A 21,102-nucleotide genomic window follows, 5' to 3' on the forward strand; every position below is an offset into this window, starting at 1 on the left:
GGAGTGGTCTGCCTCTTTCTTTGATCTCTCCTTGCTCTCCATGTACAGGAGCTGGTTTCAGATTTTACCTAGGAAGCTCCTGAGGTTTTGAACCAACAATGACTAGATCCCTTACCTTCCTCAAATCTTTTTTTCTTCTTTTTTTTTTTTGGCGACACCATGCGGCCTGCCAGATCTTAGTTCCCCAACCAGAGATAGAACCCGAGCCCTCTGCAGTGGAAGTGCAGAGTCCTAACCACTGGACTGCCAGGGGATTCCCAGACCTTGTTTTTTTTTTTTTTTGGTCTCTCACCTTGTGGAGCACAGGCTCCAGACGTGCAGGCTCAGTGGCCATGGCTCACGGGCCCAGCAGCTCCGCGGCATGTGGGTCTTCCCGGATTGGGGCACGAACCCGTGTCCCCTGCATCGGCAGGTGGACTCTCAACCACTGCGCCACCAGGGAAGCCCAGACCTTGTTTTTTTGATTCAATTGGGATGACATAAGTTTCTTCTCTCTCCTCTATTTAATTTTATCTAATAGATCCTAAAAGAGCATGGATTTTGAATTACTGAATTGTTTAGAAACATTAAAGAAAACTGACTATTGAATAATAGGGCTTTGATTTTCTCTTTGTTATAGGAAATCCATTTTTGCACATACTGACAACTATTATATCATAATTAGTAAACATGAAAAAGGACAGAGCTTTGGGAGGAGGAAGAGGGCTATGATCTCTAGTTAGAGGAACCCCAGTGCTATCCCACTGTGGACATGTTCAGTCATGTGCAATCATAATCACACTCAAAACAACTTGGCCAAGAATCAGATTTAGTGTGTAAGAACCAACCAGCTCAGAAATGACACTCAAGGAGGGAACCAAGGAAGGTGAGCTGAGGACACAAAGGGTCCAGGCCTGCATGGGGTGCACCTTCAGGCTACACGTTTGTGTTGGCTGCTACAGTTGACCCATTGAGTACTATCTCCAGAAATAAACGTCAAAGAGTAACTCAGAAACATTTAGTTACTTGCACACTGGTAAGTATTTTCCATGCAAAAAGTGTACTGGCATGTGAAGGAATCAGTGAAGAGAATGAGTCAGGGACAAAGGCAAAACAAGGATGTGGTAGACTGCTACACTGGTGGTCCTCAAGGAACCAATGAACCTCCAAGTATCCACTCCCCAGTGTAGCCCCTTCCACACTGAACGTGGGCTTGGCCACATGACTTACTCTGGGGTCAAGGTGACATTAGCAAGCGTGACGAGGACAGAGGCTTGATAAGCACTTGCACCGTGGAGCTTGTCTTCTTGGAATACTCTCTGTGGAAGCCAGAAGCTTTGTAAGGAAGTCCAAACACCCAGAGACAGCCATGCTGTGAGGATGTCAAGGCCAGTTACAGAGCAAGGCTACATGGAGAAGCAATGAGGTGCATACATGCAAATGAAGCTTCTTGAGTCTTCCAGACCAGGTACCGGCCTCCAGCTAAATGCAGCTGAGTGATTCCAGCTGATGCCATACGGAACAGAAGAACCACCCAGACAGGCCCTCAATCAGTCTAGTTCACAGAATCAGGGGAAATAATACATCATTGTTGTTTTAAGCTACAACGTTATGCAGTGATTTTTATGCAGCAATGAATAAGTGCCACCAGGTTTTACAAGAGAAAGGGAAGAGAGTAAACTGCATTCTGGGAATAGCGAATTTTGTTTGTCGACTTTTGGGGTAAACTGACTAGCTGGCACCTAGCAAAGAGGTCAGTCTGAAATTCTGACTTCGAGTAAATTGTCCAGGGATATCAAATAAAACAATTTTTGTTGTTTACTGATTCTCAAGAAAACCTTGAAAGTTTACCTACAGAACTTACTTGTGTAATACCTGACAGTGTCTGTTTGTTAGTACCATTGGCTTTATTACTTCAGGTTGTACAACTTCTCTTATTATAATTTTATAGAAGAAAACACAGAGATTGGGAAAAGACCCAAAAGGAAGTGGGCCTGGAGAATCTAAACCCTCCCTCCACCAACCCCACCCAAACTTTTTTTCCCTCCTTTAAAAACAGCATTAGTGGCATCAGCAGTCTGTCTGTCCAGCCCTTTAGTCAACAGTCAGGGCTACCTAAAAATGGACTGCCTTAAGAAGGATCAGGGCCTCGCAGACAACCCCGGAGCCTGAGTTCCAATTGTGGCACTGCACTGAGGAAGCAGGGGTGGAGGGCACTGGAGGCAGGGTCCTGGAAATGCGAGGTGCTTCATGGGGCCAAGTGTAACTGGGATCTCCCTGAATGGTGGGAGTATGAGGATGATAACGACAAAGGACTAAAAGGAGAAAGAAGAGGTTAGCCGGTGACAGAGAAATACAGACAGAAACAGAGGAAAATGGAGTTAAGAGCTGAAATACAGAACAGAAGCATGCAAAGTTAAAGAGAATTAAAATTTATTTGGAAAACAGGGTGAATCCATCACTGGCGATTGGAACTCTGAGGCTGCACTTTCTCCTCAGGAAGGTGGGCTGGAATGCGGTGGGCTGTGTTTGGCAGGGGTTGTGGTGGTTTGGGATCTGAGTAGATGAGCAGAATTAGTTTTTTTAAGACTGTGGCACCTTTCACACCAACCCAGAACCCACCCATGTGTCCTCTGCAGCTCTATGTTACCCACTGTCCCTACCCCCCTGGGGTGCCCCGCATTTTCTCAACCACCTCTCACCTGCCTGGCTCCCCAGCTGGGCCTCAGGCCGGTCTCCCCACAGCAGATGCCTAGGATCATTGAGGAACCGTTGGCTGCGCTGGCATGTCAGGCAGGTCTGTACAGTCCAGCGCTGAGCCTTGCAGCCTGGGGTGCATGTGGAGAAAAGAGAGTGCCCAGGTTTAGGAGAAAAGAAGGTCTCCTGCACCCTTTTTGCCTCCACTGTTTTCCAGTAGGGATTCTACTCCCTCCCCACCTTGATTTGATGGTGTCAGGTCTCTGCATAAAGTCTGTCATTTTCTTGGTACCCTTTATTTATTTATTTGGTTGTGCCGGGTCTTAGTGGCAGCAGGTGAGATCTTTGTTGCCTCCTGCGGGATCTTCGTTGTTGCATGCGGGATCTTCTTGTTGCATGCGGGATCTTCTTGTTGCATGCGGGATCTTCTTGTTGCATGCGGGATCTAGCTCCCTGACTAGGGATTGAACCTGAGCCGCCTGCATTGGGAGTGCGGAGTCTTAACCACTAGACCACCGGGAAAGTCCCTCTTGGTACCCTTTAAGATAAAGTCCAAACACCTTAACAAGACTCTTCAAGATCTGCCCTGTTTCCCTCTCTGGCCTCCTGTCTTGCCCTTGCCCACCTCAAAGCCAGCCTCCTGGGCTCTCAGTTCCTTGACAGCACCACAAGCTCTCTTGTCTGAGGCCTCACAAATACCTAGGATTTCCATCTCCCACTCCCGTCCCTTATAATGAACCTCACCATCACTGGTTGAAGTAACTTAGTATTCTACTTCCCTAATTAAAGATTTTTCTATGCTGGTCTAATTGTTTCTGTCTTAGTCTGTCCCATCAGACTATAATTTGAATGAGAATAATGACTCTAGAGCAATACTTGACACATCTCAGAAAAAAATTGTTGAATGAATGAATGAATATGGGAATCATGTCCTCCATGATGTCCAATAACATCTATTATCATGAATGGGCGGGGTTGCTTCTCACGGCAACATCATTTCCCTACTGCCCAGACCTAGTTTGTCCAAGTGGAGTTAAGTTGTTAACTCAGAGCTGGAGAAAGCCGACGCCTCCAAATCCCACATCGGGCACCCATCTACATCGAGGAAGGGATCATTGCCCGTGCCCTCACCCAGCTCACAGGTGTTCCTCAAACATCCCACCTCAGCAGGAGGGAGCACTCACGTCTCTGGCGCTGGGTGCAGGTCAGGCCCGGGATGAGGAGGGAAGAGCAGCCACGACAGAGGGTCCTCTTCACCGAAGGGTCCCTGGGGGCGGAGGTGGGTGGTGGTCTGGGCGCCCGCTCTCCCTCTCCCCTCCTTCCCCCGTCCAGCCCGCCGCCGGGCTCCGCAACCCTCTCACCGCCGCAATACGAGCCGCTTCGCTATGGTCCTCTCCGTGTGGCAGTAAAACCTCGCCAGTGCCTGGTTCTCGGGGTCCTGCGCGAGGACGCAGTGGGCAGCCTGAGGGAAGGAGCCGTCACTGGGGGCCCTCCGCACTGGGCCGCCTCCCCGTGCGTGCGCCGCAACGCGGACTCACCTGGTACAGGAAGCTGAGCCTCTGGAAGGCCTCGCGGTCCTTCACCTGCCCGGCCATCCGACCCGCGCTAGCTCCCCACACGTCGCAGTCCACAGGCCCCACCCCGGAGTAGCCCCACTCCCGGGTGTCCGCGCAAGGCCTCCTGGGAACTGTAGTTCCTGGGGCCGTGCTCGCTCCTGTGCCGTCCTTACTCTGGCGACACCCTGCGGCCTCACAAACTCATCTATTTGCAAACCCACACCAGCCCCTGCAATCCAAGCCAGGGGCTCCTTTATGAGTTTTGGCTTCCTTTTAGTCTTCCTCAAGCCCATGATTATATTAGGTAGAGACTGGAGAGGTTAGTGGAGCAGGAGAGAATCTTAAACTGCTAAACATCTTCAGGACAGAAGACTGGTCTCTTTATGCAGATACGTTGGGGAGATGGTTATGTGCAATATATACCCAGCTAGACCTCCTGCCCTATGCTCCTGAAGCCAAAGGCAGATGCCTGGAAGACCTACAGACTGAAGGCGCAGTTTATACATTCAAAAAAACCACTAGTGCCAGTGACAGTGAAATTGGAAAGAATCTTGAGGGCAGTGGAGGGAGGGAAGAGGGCTCCTGGCCCTTAGAAAGCACAGCTTACTCTCAATCTTTTCCACTTACCAAAATGCAGTGCTGGACACACAGTAAGTAGGTGATCCTCAATAACTCCTGGTCTTAGGTACTGGAGGAAACCTGTCAACAGCATCCCCTGCCCCCCCCAAAATATCCCCTGTAGTGTTTCACATGCTTTCCTCACATCCCTCCCTTAGACCTCTGCCTCTCCTTTGCTGTTTGACATCCTGTGTTTACTTCTGCTTCATAGTTAATAACCACTCGTTCCTGAGGTTAAGTAGAGGGATAGAACATGAATAAATCCTGAAATGGGGAGAGGGCAGAATAAGTCAGGAGAGAATGAGGGTTCTTTCCTCTCTCAGACCCCCTCCTCCTCGGCCCCCCATCAGGCTGGACAGGGAACCAGGCCTCCAGCTTGAAGGAAATGGCTGAAATTTCCTCCCAGATTAGTTTCACAAGTATCTCCAGGATCAAATGAGGACTGTTTAAAAGGTAGATGCCCAGGCCCACTCCAGACCTTGATCAATCACTGAAGGTGAGCCCCAGGAATACACAATTTTTTTTTTTTTTTTTTTGGCCACGCCATACAACTTGTGGGATGTTAGTTCCCTGACCAGGGTCAAACCTGGGCCCCTGACAGTGAGAGCGTGGAGTCCTGACCACTGGACCGCCAGGGAATTCCAAGGAACACGCATTTTAAACACCCATTTCTTACACATCAACAGAGATTATCATCAAATTAACACAGGACACATAGATCACTTCAGTGGATCCTTTGTTCCATATTATGTTTTACCAACCAAAGCATCTTGCCACAAAGAACCACAGTCAAGGCACAAAGGTAAGAGGAGAGTCTGGACAAAGTCCTGTTGAGGTGGTAGGAGGAGCTGAAATGCCCTCAATAAACTGCAGTTTCTTGTCCTAATTTTCTGTGAACCCCTGATTACCCAAGTAGCAGATAATCCAGTCATTTTAGTTTGGTTTGGCATGCATTGCTTTACCTTTTTTGACAACATATGTACCCTACAGGTTGTTTATTTTGGCCTAACATTAAAATGATTTACATTCTCTGATATGAGAAATGGCAAAAGGTGAAGGATGGCAACAAACAAAATCCGGCTCTTGTGAACACTAGTTCCAGGCCAGATGCACACAGGCCAAAGGAAGTTGCCTATCTGGCCCTCCCCTAATACATACCACCCTCTTCTACCCTGTCCCCAGGGTGAGGAAGACTCCGTTTTCTTTTTCCCTGTCTGGCTTGGACACCTTAGCCAGGTAACAAGGCTGACAACTTGGGAGTAGCTACTTAGTAGCATTCTTTAAGGCCAGGGCTTTGGATAGGAATACTTTTCTCTTTCCTCTAATACCTCTCTCCTTTCCAAGTTCCCTTGGGAAAGCAGTGAAAGGGTAGATGTGTCTTGCCTCTCCAGATGAGCAAGGTAACAGCTCTTGGAGATGAGCAACTACAAGGAGGTAGGCGATGAGCCATCTCTGCTGAAGGCTAAGGCAGGGACCTGGGTTCTCTTTCTTCCTACCCCCTCCTCCCACATTCCTACCTCTGGCCAATCCTACTCATAATGGCAACCAAAAAAACCCTTCTCCCGTTCATTAGTCTTTAGGAATCTGTTCATTTAGCCCCCTTTCTTGACCTTCTTTCTAACCTTCTTGATGCCCAATCTCTGCCCTGAAAATAACTCCTCAACTTCTATACCCATGAGAGCAACTGTCATTCATCTTTATTTCAATTTAGAGGTACAAAGACCCCTGTGATCTTCCTAAAAAAACAAGACTATTTTGGGTCAAAGAACCCCCTAAAAGGATGTACAGGGGTTTCTGTTTCCTCCTCTGGTTTGAGCAAGTCAGACCCTCCCACAGACTTGTTGTTTCTGGAAAAGCCTCTCCTTCCTTCCAACCCATCCTTGTGCAATAGAAAACCTGATGGACTTCAGAGGAGACTACCCCCTGGGAACCAGCTCTCCACCCTAACTGTGAGGAGGGAGACACTGCAGTGCTCTCGTCCCAGTCCAGTCCTAACTACTCCTCCCCATAAACCATTCTAGAAACCAAGGTGTTCTCCCAGATGGTTCAGGACTGGAACCAGGCGGACACAAAGACGTTCCAGCAGGTCACAGGAAGGAAGGCCCATAGCTCTTGACCCTGCCTCACCCTGATTATTCCCATGTCCCTACCTGTCACTCCCAATCTGTTGGGGGCCTGATGGTAAGTGGTGCAGCATTCTTCCGACCAGCCCGGATGCCTGGGTAGAAGAGGGGCCAAAGTTTCTCAGTAAAAGTATCAGTGAAGGTGTAGATATGAGAGCGGTCTGTGACGTTGTAAAAAGACAGTGTACCGGCCTCATAGTCTAGGAATATGCCTACCCGCTTGGGTTTCACCTTGATGTGCAAAGGGGTAAAAGGTGTGGTGGTGGCTGCATACTTGTCCCCGTTCCACAGCCGCACCCGCCAGTAGCCAGTCTCAGGGAGTGGGGTCAGTTCGCCCTTTCGGCTCACAGAGTCCCGGCACACACCCACTGCCCAGTGGGTCTTGTCGCCCACCTCCACCTCCCAGTAGTGTCGACCTGAGGTAAAACCCTCAGTAGCCAGGACACAAGGGTAGAAGGTGAAACGCTGTGGTGTATCAGGGAGATCCCGGAGTCTTGTCTCCACGAACTTGACGCTCTTACGATCTTCTGACAGGACTAGGTTAGGATGAGCAGTCTCAGGGTCCAGGGTCACATCCGCTGGCGGGAGAAGCCAGAGTGGGGAGCTAGATGAGGACGGGAATAGCTAAACGCCCCTGCCTCACTCTTCCAGCCTGCCTTTGCAGAGCCTGCTCCCTGAAAGCCCCCAGAACCCCGTGGTTTGCTTCACTTTCTCAATCCTCGGTGTCACCTAAGGGAGGGGAGGGGAGGGAACAATGGCTTCACTTCTCATCCTGGCCCTAAAATAAATAGGTAATGATCTCTTGACTCTGCAAGGGCTGGTGGTTGAGGCTCCTGCCTGGTCCTCCCTCCATCCCCCCTGACATCATCATCCATCTCACTGTGTGGAGAAGCACAAGGCACAGTCCAACGGTCAGAAAAAATAAAAATGTTAAGAAGGGTACAGAGCAAGATAGCATTATAGTCTAGCGATAGGGTGACCATGTGTCTGTTTTCCTGGAACAGTCTGGCTTATGACTATTTTCCAAGTAAGTATTAATAAGACTCCCTTTCACTCTCAAGAGGGGACCAGTTTCAGCAAATTATTTAACCTCCCTGGGTCCCTATTTAGAAAAGTATGGGACTAAGAGTAGATGACACCTGAGGCTTCTCACTTTGAGTTCTGTGACTCAGAGTGAGATTGAAAACCAGGTAAAGGAGTGGGTGTGGATATGGACATGAAAAGTGACAGAGGGGATAGTTGAAGTCCAGATAAAGTAGGACCTAAAGACTTCTTCTCTCTGTCGATTCCCTCTGCTACTTTCCTTTTGGGAACAACTCACCAATTAGCTGTTTAAGGATTTTCCTTAGTGCAAAGTACTGTCGGGGGAAATTGCTGAAGTTCTTTTCCAGCTCTATGGATACTGAAGTCACCTCCATGGTCTTCACCTTCTCACATCTAGGAGGGATGGGAACATAGGGGAAGAAAGGGCAGGGTCAGGGGAAACTCCAGCTTAGTGAGTATTCAGATGTTGTCATCTCTAGGGAGAAACTAAAATTCTCCATCCTCACACTTTCTCCTCCCTCAAGACAAGTACTTGCTTATTGTTTTCTTTTGCCTATCTATGGAAAGCCATATGGTCCCCTAGACAAACCCTTATCTTAATAATCAGTCTTAGAACTTTCTGGAGGTACTGTTATATTTCATGCAAATAGATAACCACCTCCCCCCCCCCCCCCCGCCCCCAACCAGTTTCTCCTTCCATCTTGTGTGGACACAATTCCACCCATAGGCCCAGGTAGAATCTGCTCCTACTTCATTATCTTTGTATCTAGGAAGTCCTGATGCTCAAAGGGGAAAAGGTAAGGGACTAGTACTCCCAGTGATTTGCTCTCTAACTGGCTTCATGGATGCAATAAACCTTCTCCCTTTTTCTACCCAGACACTGCATGACTTTCCCATCCTTATTCCCCCAACTCCTTATTGTAGCCCTACTCTTTAAGCCAAGACCTAACTCACTCAAAGAGATACAAGAATCACTTACTTTTCCAGGGTACTTTTGACATCCTAGAGGAAGGAGAAAAGAAAGCAATATTGGTCCTGGTAGTCAAGGGTCCTAAAGGCAAAAGGTTTCCCTCCTCCCAAAAGTTCAAGATCTACTAAGTAGGCATAAGGCAAACTATGGGTCACAGTGCAAGGGGACGAGCTCCAGAGGGATCTGAGTACATCTCTCCCAACCTAACCCCCACTTTCAACTCTCAATCATCATGAAGCTTGGTAATTGATATCACTTCCAAATAGTTTCTTGTGTGCTTGTCTTTGTTCCTCAAGAACACTGGGACTCAATGCCAGGGACAGGGATTGTGTCTGCTCTTTACTCTGTCCCCCAAGTACCAACCACACACCTGTCTCCTTGAGGATCAGTACAGATAGTTTCAGACTGCTGGCATAGGAACGAATCACACTCTCCTGTTGTGGTTTGGTATCCCTTGTCTAGTATTGGTTAGTAAATATTAGTAACTGTGTGCCAATCCTGATTTGTGAATACTTGGGGTCCAGAAGACAAAGAAGACAAATCTCTGCCCCCCAAGGATTTCCCAGTTTAATGTGGAAGGCAGAACACACATACATGAAAGGACACGAGAGTAAATACCAAGCAATATATAACATGCAGATAAATGTACAATGAAGCCTCACTGATTCAAATGCTGGTAATGTGATCTCTAAGATAAGAAATATGTTTCCTACAGCCTTGCTAACACCATTCATTTGCTTAAGAAACAGATTATTTCAAACATTTTAGAGGCACCATTTACATATCAAAAGCAATATATTACTTATACATTATTTCAAGTGTCCTTCAAACTATGCTTCTATTCTTTCTGTGCACTAGGTAAATCAAGTTCCAGGACTTAAGAGTAACGGTTACTGCATTTACACAATTTTTAATGCATAGTTTTTTCACTAATTCAGGCTAGACTGCCCTCCTCTCAAAAGAGTGAATTTTTTCTTTGGTACAAGTTAAGCACATAATTGTTGACAAGACATAAGAACACAGAAATGATCAGAAGGGGATGGGAGAAATCAGAGAAGGTTTTCTGTAGAGAAAGATCCTTTGAGCATGTCTGGAAGAAAGAATTGGATTTAGAGAGGCAGAGCGGAGGAGTGAGCATTGCAGGCTGACAGAATGGCCTGTGCAAAGCTAGACTGCGCTTGGCCTGAGGGGCTATGCAGGGGCAAAGGTCGAACCTTAAGCATCTCGAAGCCCGACTGTAAGCACTTGCCCTCCACCTCAGCAGCCAAGTGGGCCAGGTCCCGGCGCTTGTCTCCAAGGTGAGCAGCATTTTCTCGGAGGCGCTGTAGAATGTCCTGTTCCTCCTCCTCTAGTCGTGAAAGTAACACCTGCTGCTCTTCATCCAGCCGCCGATGAAGCTCTTCAAATTCCTTTAGGATCTGCTGTCGACGACTCTCCACTAGTCTCTGAGAACAGAGGGTGGGTATTATGTTTAACAGGGCTAGTGGGGCATAAAGTGCCTTTCCCCACCCACCATGTGTATGAATTCACACAGACTTCCAGTGTCATTGGAAAGAGCTTAACAGGACACTCATGTTTCTCTCCATTGGAATTTCCTTTTGTAAAGAATGGCTCTATCCCTAACTAATAAGAACCTACTGTATAGCACAGGGAATTCTACTCAGTGCTCTGTAGTGACCTAAATGGGAAGGAAATCCAAAGAAGAGAGGATATGTATATATATATATATATATATATAGCTGATTCACTTTGCTGCACAGCAGAAATGAACAAAATATTCTCCACTATACTCCAATAAAAATTAAAAGAAAAGAATGGCTCCATCCTCATTGTCACCCCTACTGATGATGGGATGAAGACCATTGGGGAGATAAAAAAATAAACCAATGTTAAAAAAATTTATCTTCTTTATTAAATTAGCTTCTAAAAAAGCTACACTTTTATGTTTTAGTAAAAATATTCAAGACATAAGAACCCAATAATATGACATGTACTATTTCAGATATTAGAGATACCTCTTCTATGCCTACTCTAAAGTTCTAGTTAATGCAATCTGTCAAGAAAAGGAAAGTACAAATACTGGAAAGTCAGAGATTGTTATCATTTGTACATTGCAAGACATTTACTTGATAAAAACCAGAGAAGCAACTGGAAAAATATCAGAATCAACAAGATTTTAGTAATGGGTTGTTATAAAACATAAATGTAGATTTCAGGGCTGAACCTGTTAAACAGTTTCAAGTCACTTCAGAAACTGACAGTTTACACCCCAGGAACAGGTTATAGAAGTTTGTGAGTAAATTATTTGCTTGAAATTTGAAACATGCTTTCTTTCACTTAAACCTCTAACATTTCTGAAATTGGATAACATAGGACTCAAACTCCAGCTATAACCCATTCTGAGAGTTATCAGCAGGCATATCCTCCCTCTTGCACCTCAACTGCAACAAGGAGTGATCTCCCCAAAGGATTCCCTAAGCATCATGTGTCTGATGGGGAGGAATCAGCCAAGAGGAAAGCAAAGTTAGAAGCAGAGACTGGGACTCTGGAAGGAGGAAGTGGATAGGGCCTGGAAGGCAGGGTTGAGGGTGAATAGAGAGCGGGGCTGCAAAGCTAGGTGGGCCTTACAAGCCTTGTGTTTCTGGATTTCAAGCTAGTTCCCAGCAGAGGCTGACTAGCTCCAGTTCTAGAGTTGCTTGCTGCTTCCCATTTCACTGCTGCCTCCTCAGGAGCATACTGGAACAAAATCTATTCTCACAACATTTACCATTAAGTAAAACACAGCCTTTTTTTTCCTGTGTGTCCGTGTGTTTAGGGGTGATGTATGGGTAGAATTTAGGTTCGTAACTGTGGTAAAAAGAAAGCAAAGGGCTCTTGTATAATCTCATAAACCCTTCTCTTTTTTTCCCTCTGTTTTGTAGGGCAGTGGTTCTTATTCAGGGTGTTACCTCCCTCTAGGGATGTTTTGGAAACAGGGGGCATTTTTGCTTGCCATGATTGGGGGAGCTCCTGGGAAGGATGCTAACACTCCTCCAATGTGTGAAGATAACCCAGTAAGATGAACTGCACCATTTTCTAAATTAAAAAAATGGAGTCCTGGACTTGAATGCCACTTTATATACAAACACAGAGTAATTCTTATATGGTTTTAATATACCTGAATTTTTCAGGAATGGCTGAAAACTCATTAAGACTGCATTTTGTTTTTCTTAGAACTTTACTGTAAGTTATTTATCATTCTGAAAAATTATGGCACCAACAGCTAAACTGCTAGTGGCATTTGAGTCAACATTACTACACAATTCCGTCAGTCTGAATTTGTATTTTTTGCATTGTTGATATAGGTGCAAGGTTCAGGGTAGTCATGCCTAAATGTTTACATACCAGATTTTATTATAAATTACTTTTATGTTGTATTATATTATACTATATTTGGGCATGATAGTCTCTTTTGTAAATTATGTGGATAGATCATTTTATCCATAATTTTCATTTCAGCATGATTAATTACAAATTATTTATTTCTAAAAGAGGCATTGGGTCTGGAGGTGGGGATGAGGGAGAGAATTCAAAAGGTCACTGAAGGAATGCTGGTGGTTGGTGACAGTTTCCGAGACCATTAAAATGATAATATACTTTAAAAAAAAACCACACACACCACAGTTCTGTTCACGCATTTAGCAGGTTTTTAAAAATTTTATTCCCCTCTCCATCCTTTACCTTTAAGAAGGTGATCAACAGGAAGAGGAAAGCTAATGACTGGGAATAAGCTTCATTTTCACATATTTTAAGTTCTTCAGGAGCCCTCCAAAAGGACAAATAACTTATTTTTTTTTAACGTTCACCTTTGCAATCAAAATTAGTTCAAATTTAAAAAAATTAAAATGTTTGTTTGTTAAAATGTATAAAGGACTAAGGTAATAATACTTGCTTCCTGTTGAAATGTCATTGTTAAAAAAAAAATTAGTGCTTCTACTGATTTCAAACCTGTGTTTAATTTCTGGTAATCCCTAAATCTCAACTCCAAAAACTCATTATTTCTTCTGGAAGCCTTTAATGACATCAAGTTTCTCTGCTGTCTCCTTAGGAATTTGCAACTGTGCTTTTTGTGCCATGTCATGTATATTTTCTCTACTTGACTGTAAGCTCAAGGAGGGCAGGGACTGTGCTTTTGCTCATCATTGTTCCCCAGTGTCAAAGACAGGGTTTGGCCTATACTGGAAGCTTAGTAAATATTTACTGATTTCTGCACAGTTAGTATCTCTGATTTTGCACATACTGGCTATATGATCTTGGACTAGACACTTATCCAAGTTCTATTTCCTACTGTGTAAACTGGGGATAATACTTAACCTTACAGGGTATCTAAGTTCACTCTTGTCAGATATGACTTCCTGGACTCCCTTCTCCTTGTCTTGTACCTCCTCTTTGTCCCACTTGGGCCAAGTATAGCCTGAACTCTTAGAACTTAAAACTGGGCAGAACCCTAAGACCTAATACAATCGTCTAAGTTTGGAATGTCATGGACACCTAATGAATTAATGCACAGGATTCAATAAATACTAGATATTATTACCACTATAATTAATACATGTTTCACTGTCCAACAGAAGAAATAAGGCAGATACCAAACTACCATGCTACAAATATGGTAATGCTATTGAAGAGATGTGAAACTGTATGAAAATTAAGAAAGCTAATTTCTATTGGGTCAGGAAAGGCTACATAGGAAGTGGTTTTCATCTTAGGATGGACAGGATCCTATAGGTAGAGGATGAGGAGGGTAAGAACATTCTAGGAACCATTATCATCTAGCATACTTGAGCTTACTTGAATTAAGAGAATGTGGTCCTAATGTCGCTGGGGGGTTCTTCTGGGTGCTGTTGGGCAGCTCCTTCATCCTTCCTCCCCAGTGCACCTTCCACATTCTCCTTTCCTTAATCCCCCTAAGGATCTCTCAGCAGAGAGCCTCCTTCCCTGCTTTACATGCCAAGGGGCATGAACACCCTCAACTCGCCAGATATAAGATGTTCTATCCTTCACCTCTTACATCCTTCTCCTCAATTCTTAATCCATGACAATTTAAGTACAATGTTTAATCACAGTCAAGCTTAATAAAATATTATTGTTTTTGAGAGAACAGCATTTTTCTAATAAACCAGAACTGGTGGATTAAATAATGTGTGGTTAATGTTCAGTTAATTGCCTGCAGAGCAGCCCAAATGGGATTGCCTGCCTTTACCTTGAGTTCCCCAGGCTTCTTCTCCTCAGAGGACTTGCAGCGGGTGATCTCCTGCAGCTTCCGCTCCAGGGGCTCCAGGCACTTCTGCAGTTTTTCCTGAGGGGTGAGAAGTGGGAGAATGGCATTTGGGGTTGGCTAGTACATCCTACGTTCAGTGGCTAACCCATTTGTTTTAAACCATTTGTTTGCTTCCTATCCATCTGTCTCTTGATCCAACTCCCTTCCTGGCCTGTCATTTGAGGTGTCAGCTTCCTACAGGTCCCTCCTCCTGCCACCAGCCTGTCTCCATCACCTTCCTTGCTCACCAAACCTTCCTTTCACTGAATCTCACTGTTCCACTGTCACCAACTCTGTCCTTCCCCAACCCTATTAATTTTCTAACTCAAGGAACTGCCTGTTACTGTCAAAGTGACCTCCTGTACCCTGATATCCTTCTTTAAACTTGTTTTCCTATCCAATTCTAACCACTTGCAAATATAATAAAATCCTGATTACTTATTCTGCAAACTACCATAAAGTCTTATTTCCAAGATTTTATTAACATTATTAACATTTATTAATTAGGCAAAGTACTTGATAAAGTGCTAAGACATTAAAATCTCTAGTCCCTATTACTCAAACATTTACCCTGTGTCCCAGCAGTAAATTAAACCAGATGCCATATTATCCTTTATTGGGGGAAGATGCAAACAGACTGGTTCAGCTTAGCCTGGTGGGGATCATTCTAAAGTGATGTTACCTGTTCCCAATACCAGTGGGTAAACGAGGGGTGTGCTGAGCAGGGGGACAGAATGAAGAAACCAGACCATTTTTCAGTTCTTAAGTTTCATCTTCTCCACATGGTTTCATTCATTTATGAAAAATATGATACATTCCAAGACCACACATACTCACATGTGTTACAAAAGTCAGACAGAAATTTTGGGGGTACCCCTTACTGCTCTTCTTCATGCCTGAGGATAACTGATCAGACATACTGCGTGCCCCCATGCACGTAGCTCTGAGGGGACTATAGCATGAGGATCAGATACCATCTTCCCCTCAGGAACTTACAATCCTCTATCCAGGGAGTCTCCCATCCTCTGTGCTCCTCCCTCTTGCCCTGCATTGGCATCATGTGTCTGGTTCCCTACCTTGTACTCCTGTGTGGCATCGTCCAGTGGCACGACGGTGTGGGCCCGGTGGGTGTGGGAAATTGCACATATCAAACACACAGCCTCCTGGTCCTCATAGCAGAAGAGGCTGAGGGCTTCATGGTGCTGGGGGCAGAGGCTCTCATCTCGGATCTTCCGTTTGACGGCCTGGAGCTGCTTGGCAATTTCCACCATGCTGCCCAGCTGTCGATTAGGTCGGAGACTGCGGTAGCGGGACGTCTTTCGACATACAGGACAAGGGAAGTCCCTCTCTAGGTCCTCCCACCAGCGAGTGATGCAAGCTTTGCAGAAGTTGTGCCCACACTCAATGATGACAGGCTCCTTCAGATACTCCAGGCACACAGAGCAACTTGCCTCCACCTGTAAGTTCTCCAGAGCTGCAGCTGTGGAGGCTGCAGAGGCCCCGGCCTCTAACAGGCTTGTCTCTGCCATTATTTAACTTGAGGTTAGGATGGGAGAAGAGGAAAAAAAAAAAAAAGTTATTTGGAGGTTTAATTTTTTTTCCATCCCTGGCCCGACAGTTACCCCCATGTTAAATCCTAACTCCAGATTTAGCCCCATCATAGTATTTTACATCTTCTCTTCCACTACATCAACCTCGTTTGTTTCTCCATTTCCAAAACTTGTGACTCCCAGCCATCAATTTTTTTTTCTCTTCAGTAAAATGACACACAACCCTCAATATCTTGTCTTTTACCACTGCTTTCTCTTGCTAGAAACAGAGCTTCCTTCAACTCTAGCTGAGTACTTCTCCTGATCAAGGTTCATTCCACTAGTATCTTAGAACCAATAGTTTCAGACCAATGTATTCCCAGTGTGACATCTTCTTCTAATAGATGAGAAAAGAGTATGGGAAAGTGAAGAGTGCCACAAAAGTCAAAGCATTAATTAAGATTTCTTAAATTAAGTATATTTTAAAGCTTAATATTACAGAAGAGTTTTACTACAATAGCCCATTGGAGCCTAAGCTTGATTCTCTGCCACTGTTCTCTCAGTCTTTCAAAGGGTAATAAATAGAAAGATTTAGGAAAGGGTGACAACCTCTTCCTTTCAGAGAGTTTGAAATTATTCTTCCTTTTATCAGGCTAGTTTAGAGGAAGTGTGCCCTTTTCTTGGAATGAAATGATTCATACAACAACTCATTTCTATTTGTGTGCATTTGGACATCTGGAACTGCTGAAAAGTGATAAATTCATGGCAACTAAAGAGTCTATTAGTGAGCCCAGGGCAATAATTTTTTGAAGAGAGAGCTGACAAGTCTATTTTAAGTATTCAGCAGTGACTACAGTCTTTTGAAATAGTTATCGATAACTAATTCCTTGGATGTATTGTACCTCCAATTAATAGGTTCTGGAGTGGTTGGGAATTAAGAGAGAGAAAAGTAAAGAGGCAATCAAAAATTTCTAATGAAGCCTCAAAAGAATTGGAAATGCATCTAAGAGATTTATAAAGCGGAAGGCTGGTCCTCTATTCCCTCCTTAAAACATCACCACTTTTATCCATGAAATAGTTGATTTCTCTATCCCCTTAACCCCCCTCCCTAAGGGACCTAACAGAAGGAAATTTAGTAAGTCTATGTGTTGAGAGAGAAGTGGCCATGTAATGAGTTGGGTTAACAATGATTATTCCTGTATATGTTGACGGCACACGTGAAAAGTGTTTAATTTGGAGTAGGAACTGATAACTTATTTGGACCTGAATTTCCTCTCTCAACCAGGAGAGAAGTTCAGTCAGATGATTTTTCTCTACCTACAGGAATCCAACTTTGACGAGTAACCCTTCCCTTTCCCTAATTTTCTAGAAATTAGGTGGTCTCCTCACCTGGGGTGAGTTGAACTGTATGCAGAGTTAGGGATGAGGATGGATCTAGACTAGCCAAGAAGTAGTGTGGAAGAGAGATGGGGAAAGGTTAGGGAGGTATGGGGAGAGGACTTGGAGCTACAGCACTAGTGAAGCCTTCGGTGTCTCTGGGTTGGTCATTTTTTCTCCTCTATTCCTCGTGTCTCAGTAGAAGGGCAAACTTCAAAGTCGTCCTCATTTTGTTTCTACCACTGTCGGGGGTCCCACCTTGCGACCCTTTCCTGAGCGTGGTCCACAACTCGGTCCCACCCCCGTCTCCATCTTCTCCCGCCACATCTGGCGCAGGGGGACTGGAGTTGGGGGAGAGGAAACGTCGTTGTTGGCAGGGAGGGAGGGATGCGTGTCCAGGTGAGGAGGAGGTGTGACGTGAAGGTGGGATGCCCGCCGCTATGACGCAGCCGAGAACCGCGGTGACGGCGTAAGAGTTTCACCCCGGGAGGCGAGCGGCAGCGGGACGGGGGAACGGCGGGGTAGCCAAGCAACGCCGGACGCGCTGACGTCGCCGGGGCGGCAAAACGTCCGCCCGGGCCCGAGGCGGGCGGAGGCAGCTGTGGTTACGTGCCGGGGGCCGGTGACGCAGTCGCGGGGCGCTAGGACGCGGCGTGCGGAGCCGGTCAGCGGGGGCAGGCCCCAAGGCCCCGGCGCGGCGGCGGGACAGCACCTACCTTCCCGGCTTCGGGTCCGGGAGTGCGCGGCGCAGAGCCGCCGGAGCGCTGCCTCCCTCCTTCCTCCTCCCCCCGCCCCCGCCCCGCAGCGCGACACACAATACTCGCCGGAAGCGGAAGCCGCGCCGAGAAGCTCGTGTCAGTGGAAGCCTGGGTGTCAGCGGGCGACCGCGGGAAGGCCTAACGACGCCTGCGGAACAAGGAGAAGGCGGGGGGCCGGAGGGGAGAACCAGCAGGAGGAGTGAAGGGCGAGAAGACACCCGGAAGGGCAGGTGGCTGAACTGCGGTCGTCCAGGTGACCCGAGGAATCCTCTGGAGAAAGAGGGCCGCGCATGCGCGTGGTGGAGCGCTGAAGCCCATTGCCCACACAGGGCGCCTATGGGCGCCGGGGCAGGCGGGACCGTCCCGCCCAGGGTGTGGGCCCGGGCTCCGACCCGGCTCGGGCTGGTCCTGGTTGGGGCTGGGAGCCTCCGGGGGCGGGGCAAGGGCGGGTTGTGGACTTTGAGCTACACTGCTCCTCCTGGCCAGTCCTGGGAGAAGGTGGCTTGCCGAGTCGGCGGCCAATTACGTGGTGGACCTGCGGGTCTCAGCTGGCGCGTCACTTCCGACAAGTTGAGTTTAAGCCTTTTAACATTTAAGGATTAGCTCAGTTTTCCCCTGCCGTGGGCTAAGGGTGCTTGGTCACCTTGTCCTTGCTAGGCGAGCTTTACGGAAATGATCTACCTCCTCCGATGGAGTGGGAGCCCCGAAAGAGCTGGTACTGTGACTCTGCTGCTCACCTTTGTGTCCTCAGCTCCTCGCTCGGTGCCCTACCGCAGCAGGCGCGCCGTGAGCACCCGTTCTGGGTGCGAGCCAATCCCGTCTTTTTCCAGTTTTGTGGCTTTGGCTTGAGTTTCTCCGCAAGAGCAGATGGTGGTTGTGCGGGAACTCCGGACTTCTGCGTTATAGCCTCCTTACTTTCCTCTCCTGTTGCTGGAAGCTTCGCAGCCCTGTGACTTTGGAGGACGAGGGCGAGATGATGAGGCGGGGGAAGAGTCGGCGGACAGAGGTGTGATGAGACTGGGAAGAGGTGCTGAGTTGAGTTGATGGAGCTGGGGAGGAGTGTATGCTGGGTAAAAGGGTGATGGGACTGGGGAGAAGTTGGGACTGGGGAAAGGTGTGCTGCGGCTGGGCAGGAGTTAGTGCTAAGACTGGACACTGCTGGTAGGAAACGCGGCTCGCTCCGCCTGCTCTCTGCCAACACTTGGCATACAGAATGCTAACCGAAAGAAATGAGCAAATTTTGGTGTACCCTTCGAGGTGAAATGGCCCTATGGCCCAACTTGTTCCTCTGTAAGTTGTGATGCTGTTTACAAACACTGTGCAGTATTTAACCTCTCATCCTGGGAGTCAGGAACTATTTATTTGCAGAAAATATCTCATGTGGGAGGTATAAAGATTTAGGGTCAGGCATGCTAAATACAGCTGGTATGCTTTTTCTTCACTGTTCTTTGGTTTTTGTTCACTTTTTTTCAGTAGCAGTGATTTGAAGAGGATTAACTTGATAAAATTACATTTATTAACTTTTTTCCTCATTGTTATTTGACCATTGGGAATTTTAGCAGCAGTACTTTTTCTAGTTCATGGACTGCCTCAGTTCTAAGGTAGGGTAGTTTGAAAGCCACGAACTGGGCGGTCAGCCTCTTTATCCTTACTTTATAGGGAGCGTGGTGAGGTTTGTTTCTGGTTATGATTTGTTACTTTTAAGGTGTTGGCTAGCACTTCATTCTGGCTTTCTGTTTGTAGGTGGCCAGGGGTGTGGTAATATTAAGCAAATTTCCAGGAGGAAGTGCATTTCTGAGGAGTATGAAGAATGTGGTGGCCTGGAGACTACTAGATTATTAAGATGACTTTACGCTCAATATGGAAGGAAAGGGGGGAGAATGTCTAGGTAAAATTATAAAATTATGAAGGGCATGTACTATGTCATACACAGGGTTTGGCAAACCTTTCCTGTAAGGAGCCAAATAGGACATATTTTTGGCTTTGTTGCCCATACTCAATTCTGTCTTTGTAGTATGAAAATAGCGTTAGGGCTTCCCTGGTGGCGCAGTGGTTGAGAATCCGCCTGACGATGCAGGGGATACGGGTTCGTGCCCCGGTCCGGGAGGGTCCCACGTGCCGCGGAGCGGCTGGGCCCGTGAGCCATGGCCGCTGAGCCTGCGCATCCGGAGCCTGTGCCCCGCAACGGGAGAGGCCACAACAGTGAGAGGCCCATATACCACAAAAACCACAAAAAAAAAAAAAAAAAAGAAAATAGCGTTAGACTATACTAAATGAGTGAGCGTTGCTGAAATTTGAATTTCATATAAATTCTTCACTTGCCTTGAAATTTTATTCTCCTTTTGATTTTACCCCCATTCATTAAAAAATGTAAACACATTTCTTAGCTTGTGAGCTGTACAAACACAGGTAGCAGACCATAGTTCGCTGACCTCTGACATAGAACAGTAATGAAGTACCCAGTATTTTTCAAGAGAGAATGCCGGGGAAAGTGGGTGAGCACAATGCTATGATCTCTTATTTCCATCTGTCTATATGATAACACACAAAATAATAATAAAGGAAATTTGAAATCTTAACACAAATTTGTTATGACCTGTGAAACATGGTCGGCTGAGATTTATGAATATACTAAGATACAAGTACATTCTTTAAACAAGGAAAGGTATTCGTTGTCTAAAATTAAAAGGGATTGTAGCTCAGGAGGGGTGGAATAACACTGAATTGTAACGTTGATTTATATCAACAAGGGATTTCCAACATAGGAATATACAAAAATGAGTAATAGTAATATGAAGGATAATTTTTAAAAAATTAAATATATACTTTAATATTTTTATATCTGTATAAGATATATCTGATATATCTTTTATATCAGAAGATATCTTGGAACCACTGAGTCATATAGAAGAAAAGGATATATTAGCAGTGCAGGTAGAAAACTGGTTGAGGTCAGATATGAGATATGGTAGGTTGGGGAGGGAGAGGGTTCAACTGTCCAGACTTCCGAAATCCTTCCTCAGAAAAAGGCAAAGCATCTAATTTTCCCCCACCATTTTTTTAAATTATAAAAAATGTAAACTGCAGAAAGATGGTCGTCAGTCTTTTTATACTTTACACTGCTTTTTATGCTTTACACACTGTGCTTTTTT

At 46.0% G+C, this 21,102-nt stretch overlaps 2 protein-coding genes across 7 annotated transcripts; both read right to left on the reverse strand.

Annotated features, from left to right (window-relative positions):
* Positions 1-791: 791 nt before the first annotated feature.
* Positions 792-4,424, reverse strand: RPP21 (ribonuclease P/MRP subunit p21). Of its 3 annotated transcripts, none has more exons than XM_067006545.1 (5): positions 4,215-4,335; positions 4,038-4,138; positions 3,861-3,943; positions 2,682-2,807; positions 792-1,485 (listed from the first exon to the last, which is right to left on the reverse strand). In XM_067006545.1, exons 1-5 carry the CDS (start codon positions 4,269-4,271, stop codon positions 1,373-1,375), a joined length of 480 nt encoding a protein of 159 aa, XP_066862646.1. In that variant the 5' UTR covers positions 4,272-4,335; the 3' UTR covers positions 792-1,372. The 3 variants fall into 3 exon arrangements, with proteins under 3 accessions (XP_066862646.1, XP_058931932.1, XP_058931933.1); XM_059075949.2 differs by lacking the exon at positions 792-1,485 and adding an exon at positions 2,396-2,535 and having other exon boundaries at positions 4,215-4,424; XM_059075950.2 differs by lacking the exon at positions 792-1,485 and adding an exon at positions 2,396-2,535 and having other exon boundaries at positions 2,675-2,807.
* Positions 4,425-5,569: 1,145 nt separating this feature from the next.
* Positions 5,570-18,332, reverse strand: TRIM39 (tripartite motif containing 39). 4 transcript variants are annotated; one of them, XM_067006543.1, is made up of 8 exons: positions 18,017-18,332; positions 17,451-17,533; positions 15,363-15,822; positions 14,230-14,325; positions 10,202-10,432; positions 8,997-9,019; positions 8,295-8,410; positions 5,570-7,551 (listed from the first exon to the last, which is right to left on the reverse strand). In XM_067006543.1, the coding sequence occupies exons 3-8, from the start codon at positions 15,813-15,815 to the stop codon at positions 7,004-7,006; spliced, it is 1,467 nt and encodes a 488-aa protein (XP_066862644.1). In that variant the 5' UTR covers positions 15,816-15,822; positions 17,451-17,533; positions 18,017-18,332; the 3' UTR covers positions 5,570-7,003. The 4 variants fall into 4 exon arrangements, with proteins under 4 accessions (XP_066862644.1, XP_058931931.1, XP_058931930.1 ...); XM_059075948.2 differs by having other exon boundaries at positions 17,205-17,533; XM_059075947.2 differs by lacking the exon at positions 17,451-17,533 and having other exon boundaries at positions 17,909-18,332.
* Between the last annotated feature and the right edge of the window lie 2,770 nt (positions 18,333-21,102).

Source organism: Kogia breviceps, chromosome 10, assembly GCF_026419965.1.
Source record: "Kogia breviceps isolate mKogBre1 chromosome 10, mKogBre1 haplotype 1, whole genome shotgun sequence".
Classification (NCBI taxonomy): Eukaryota; Metazoa; Chordata; class Mammalia; order Artiodactyla; family Physeteridae; genus Kogia; species Kogia breviceps.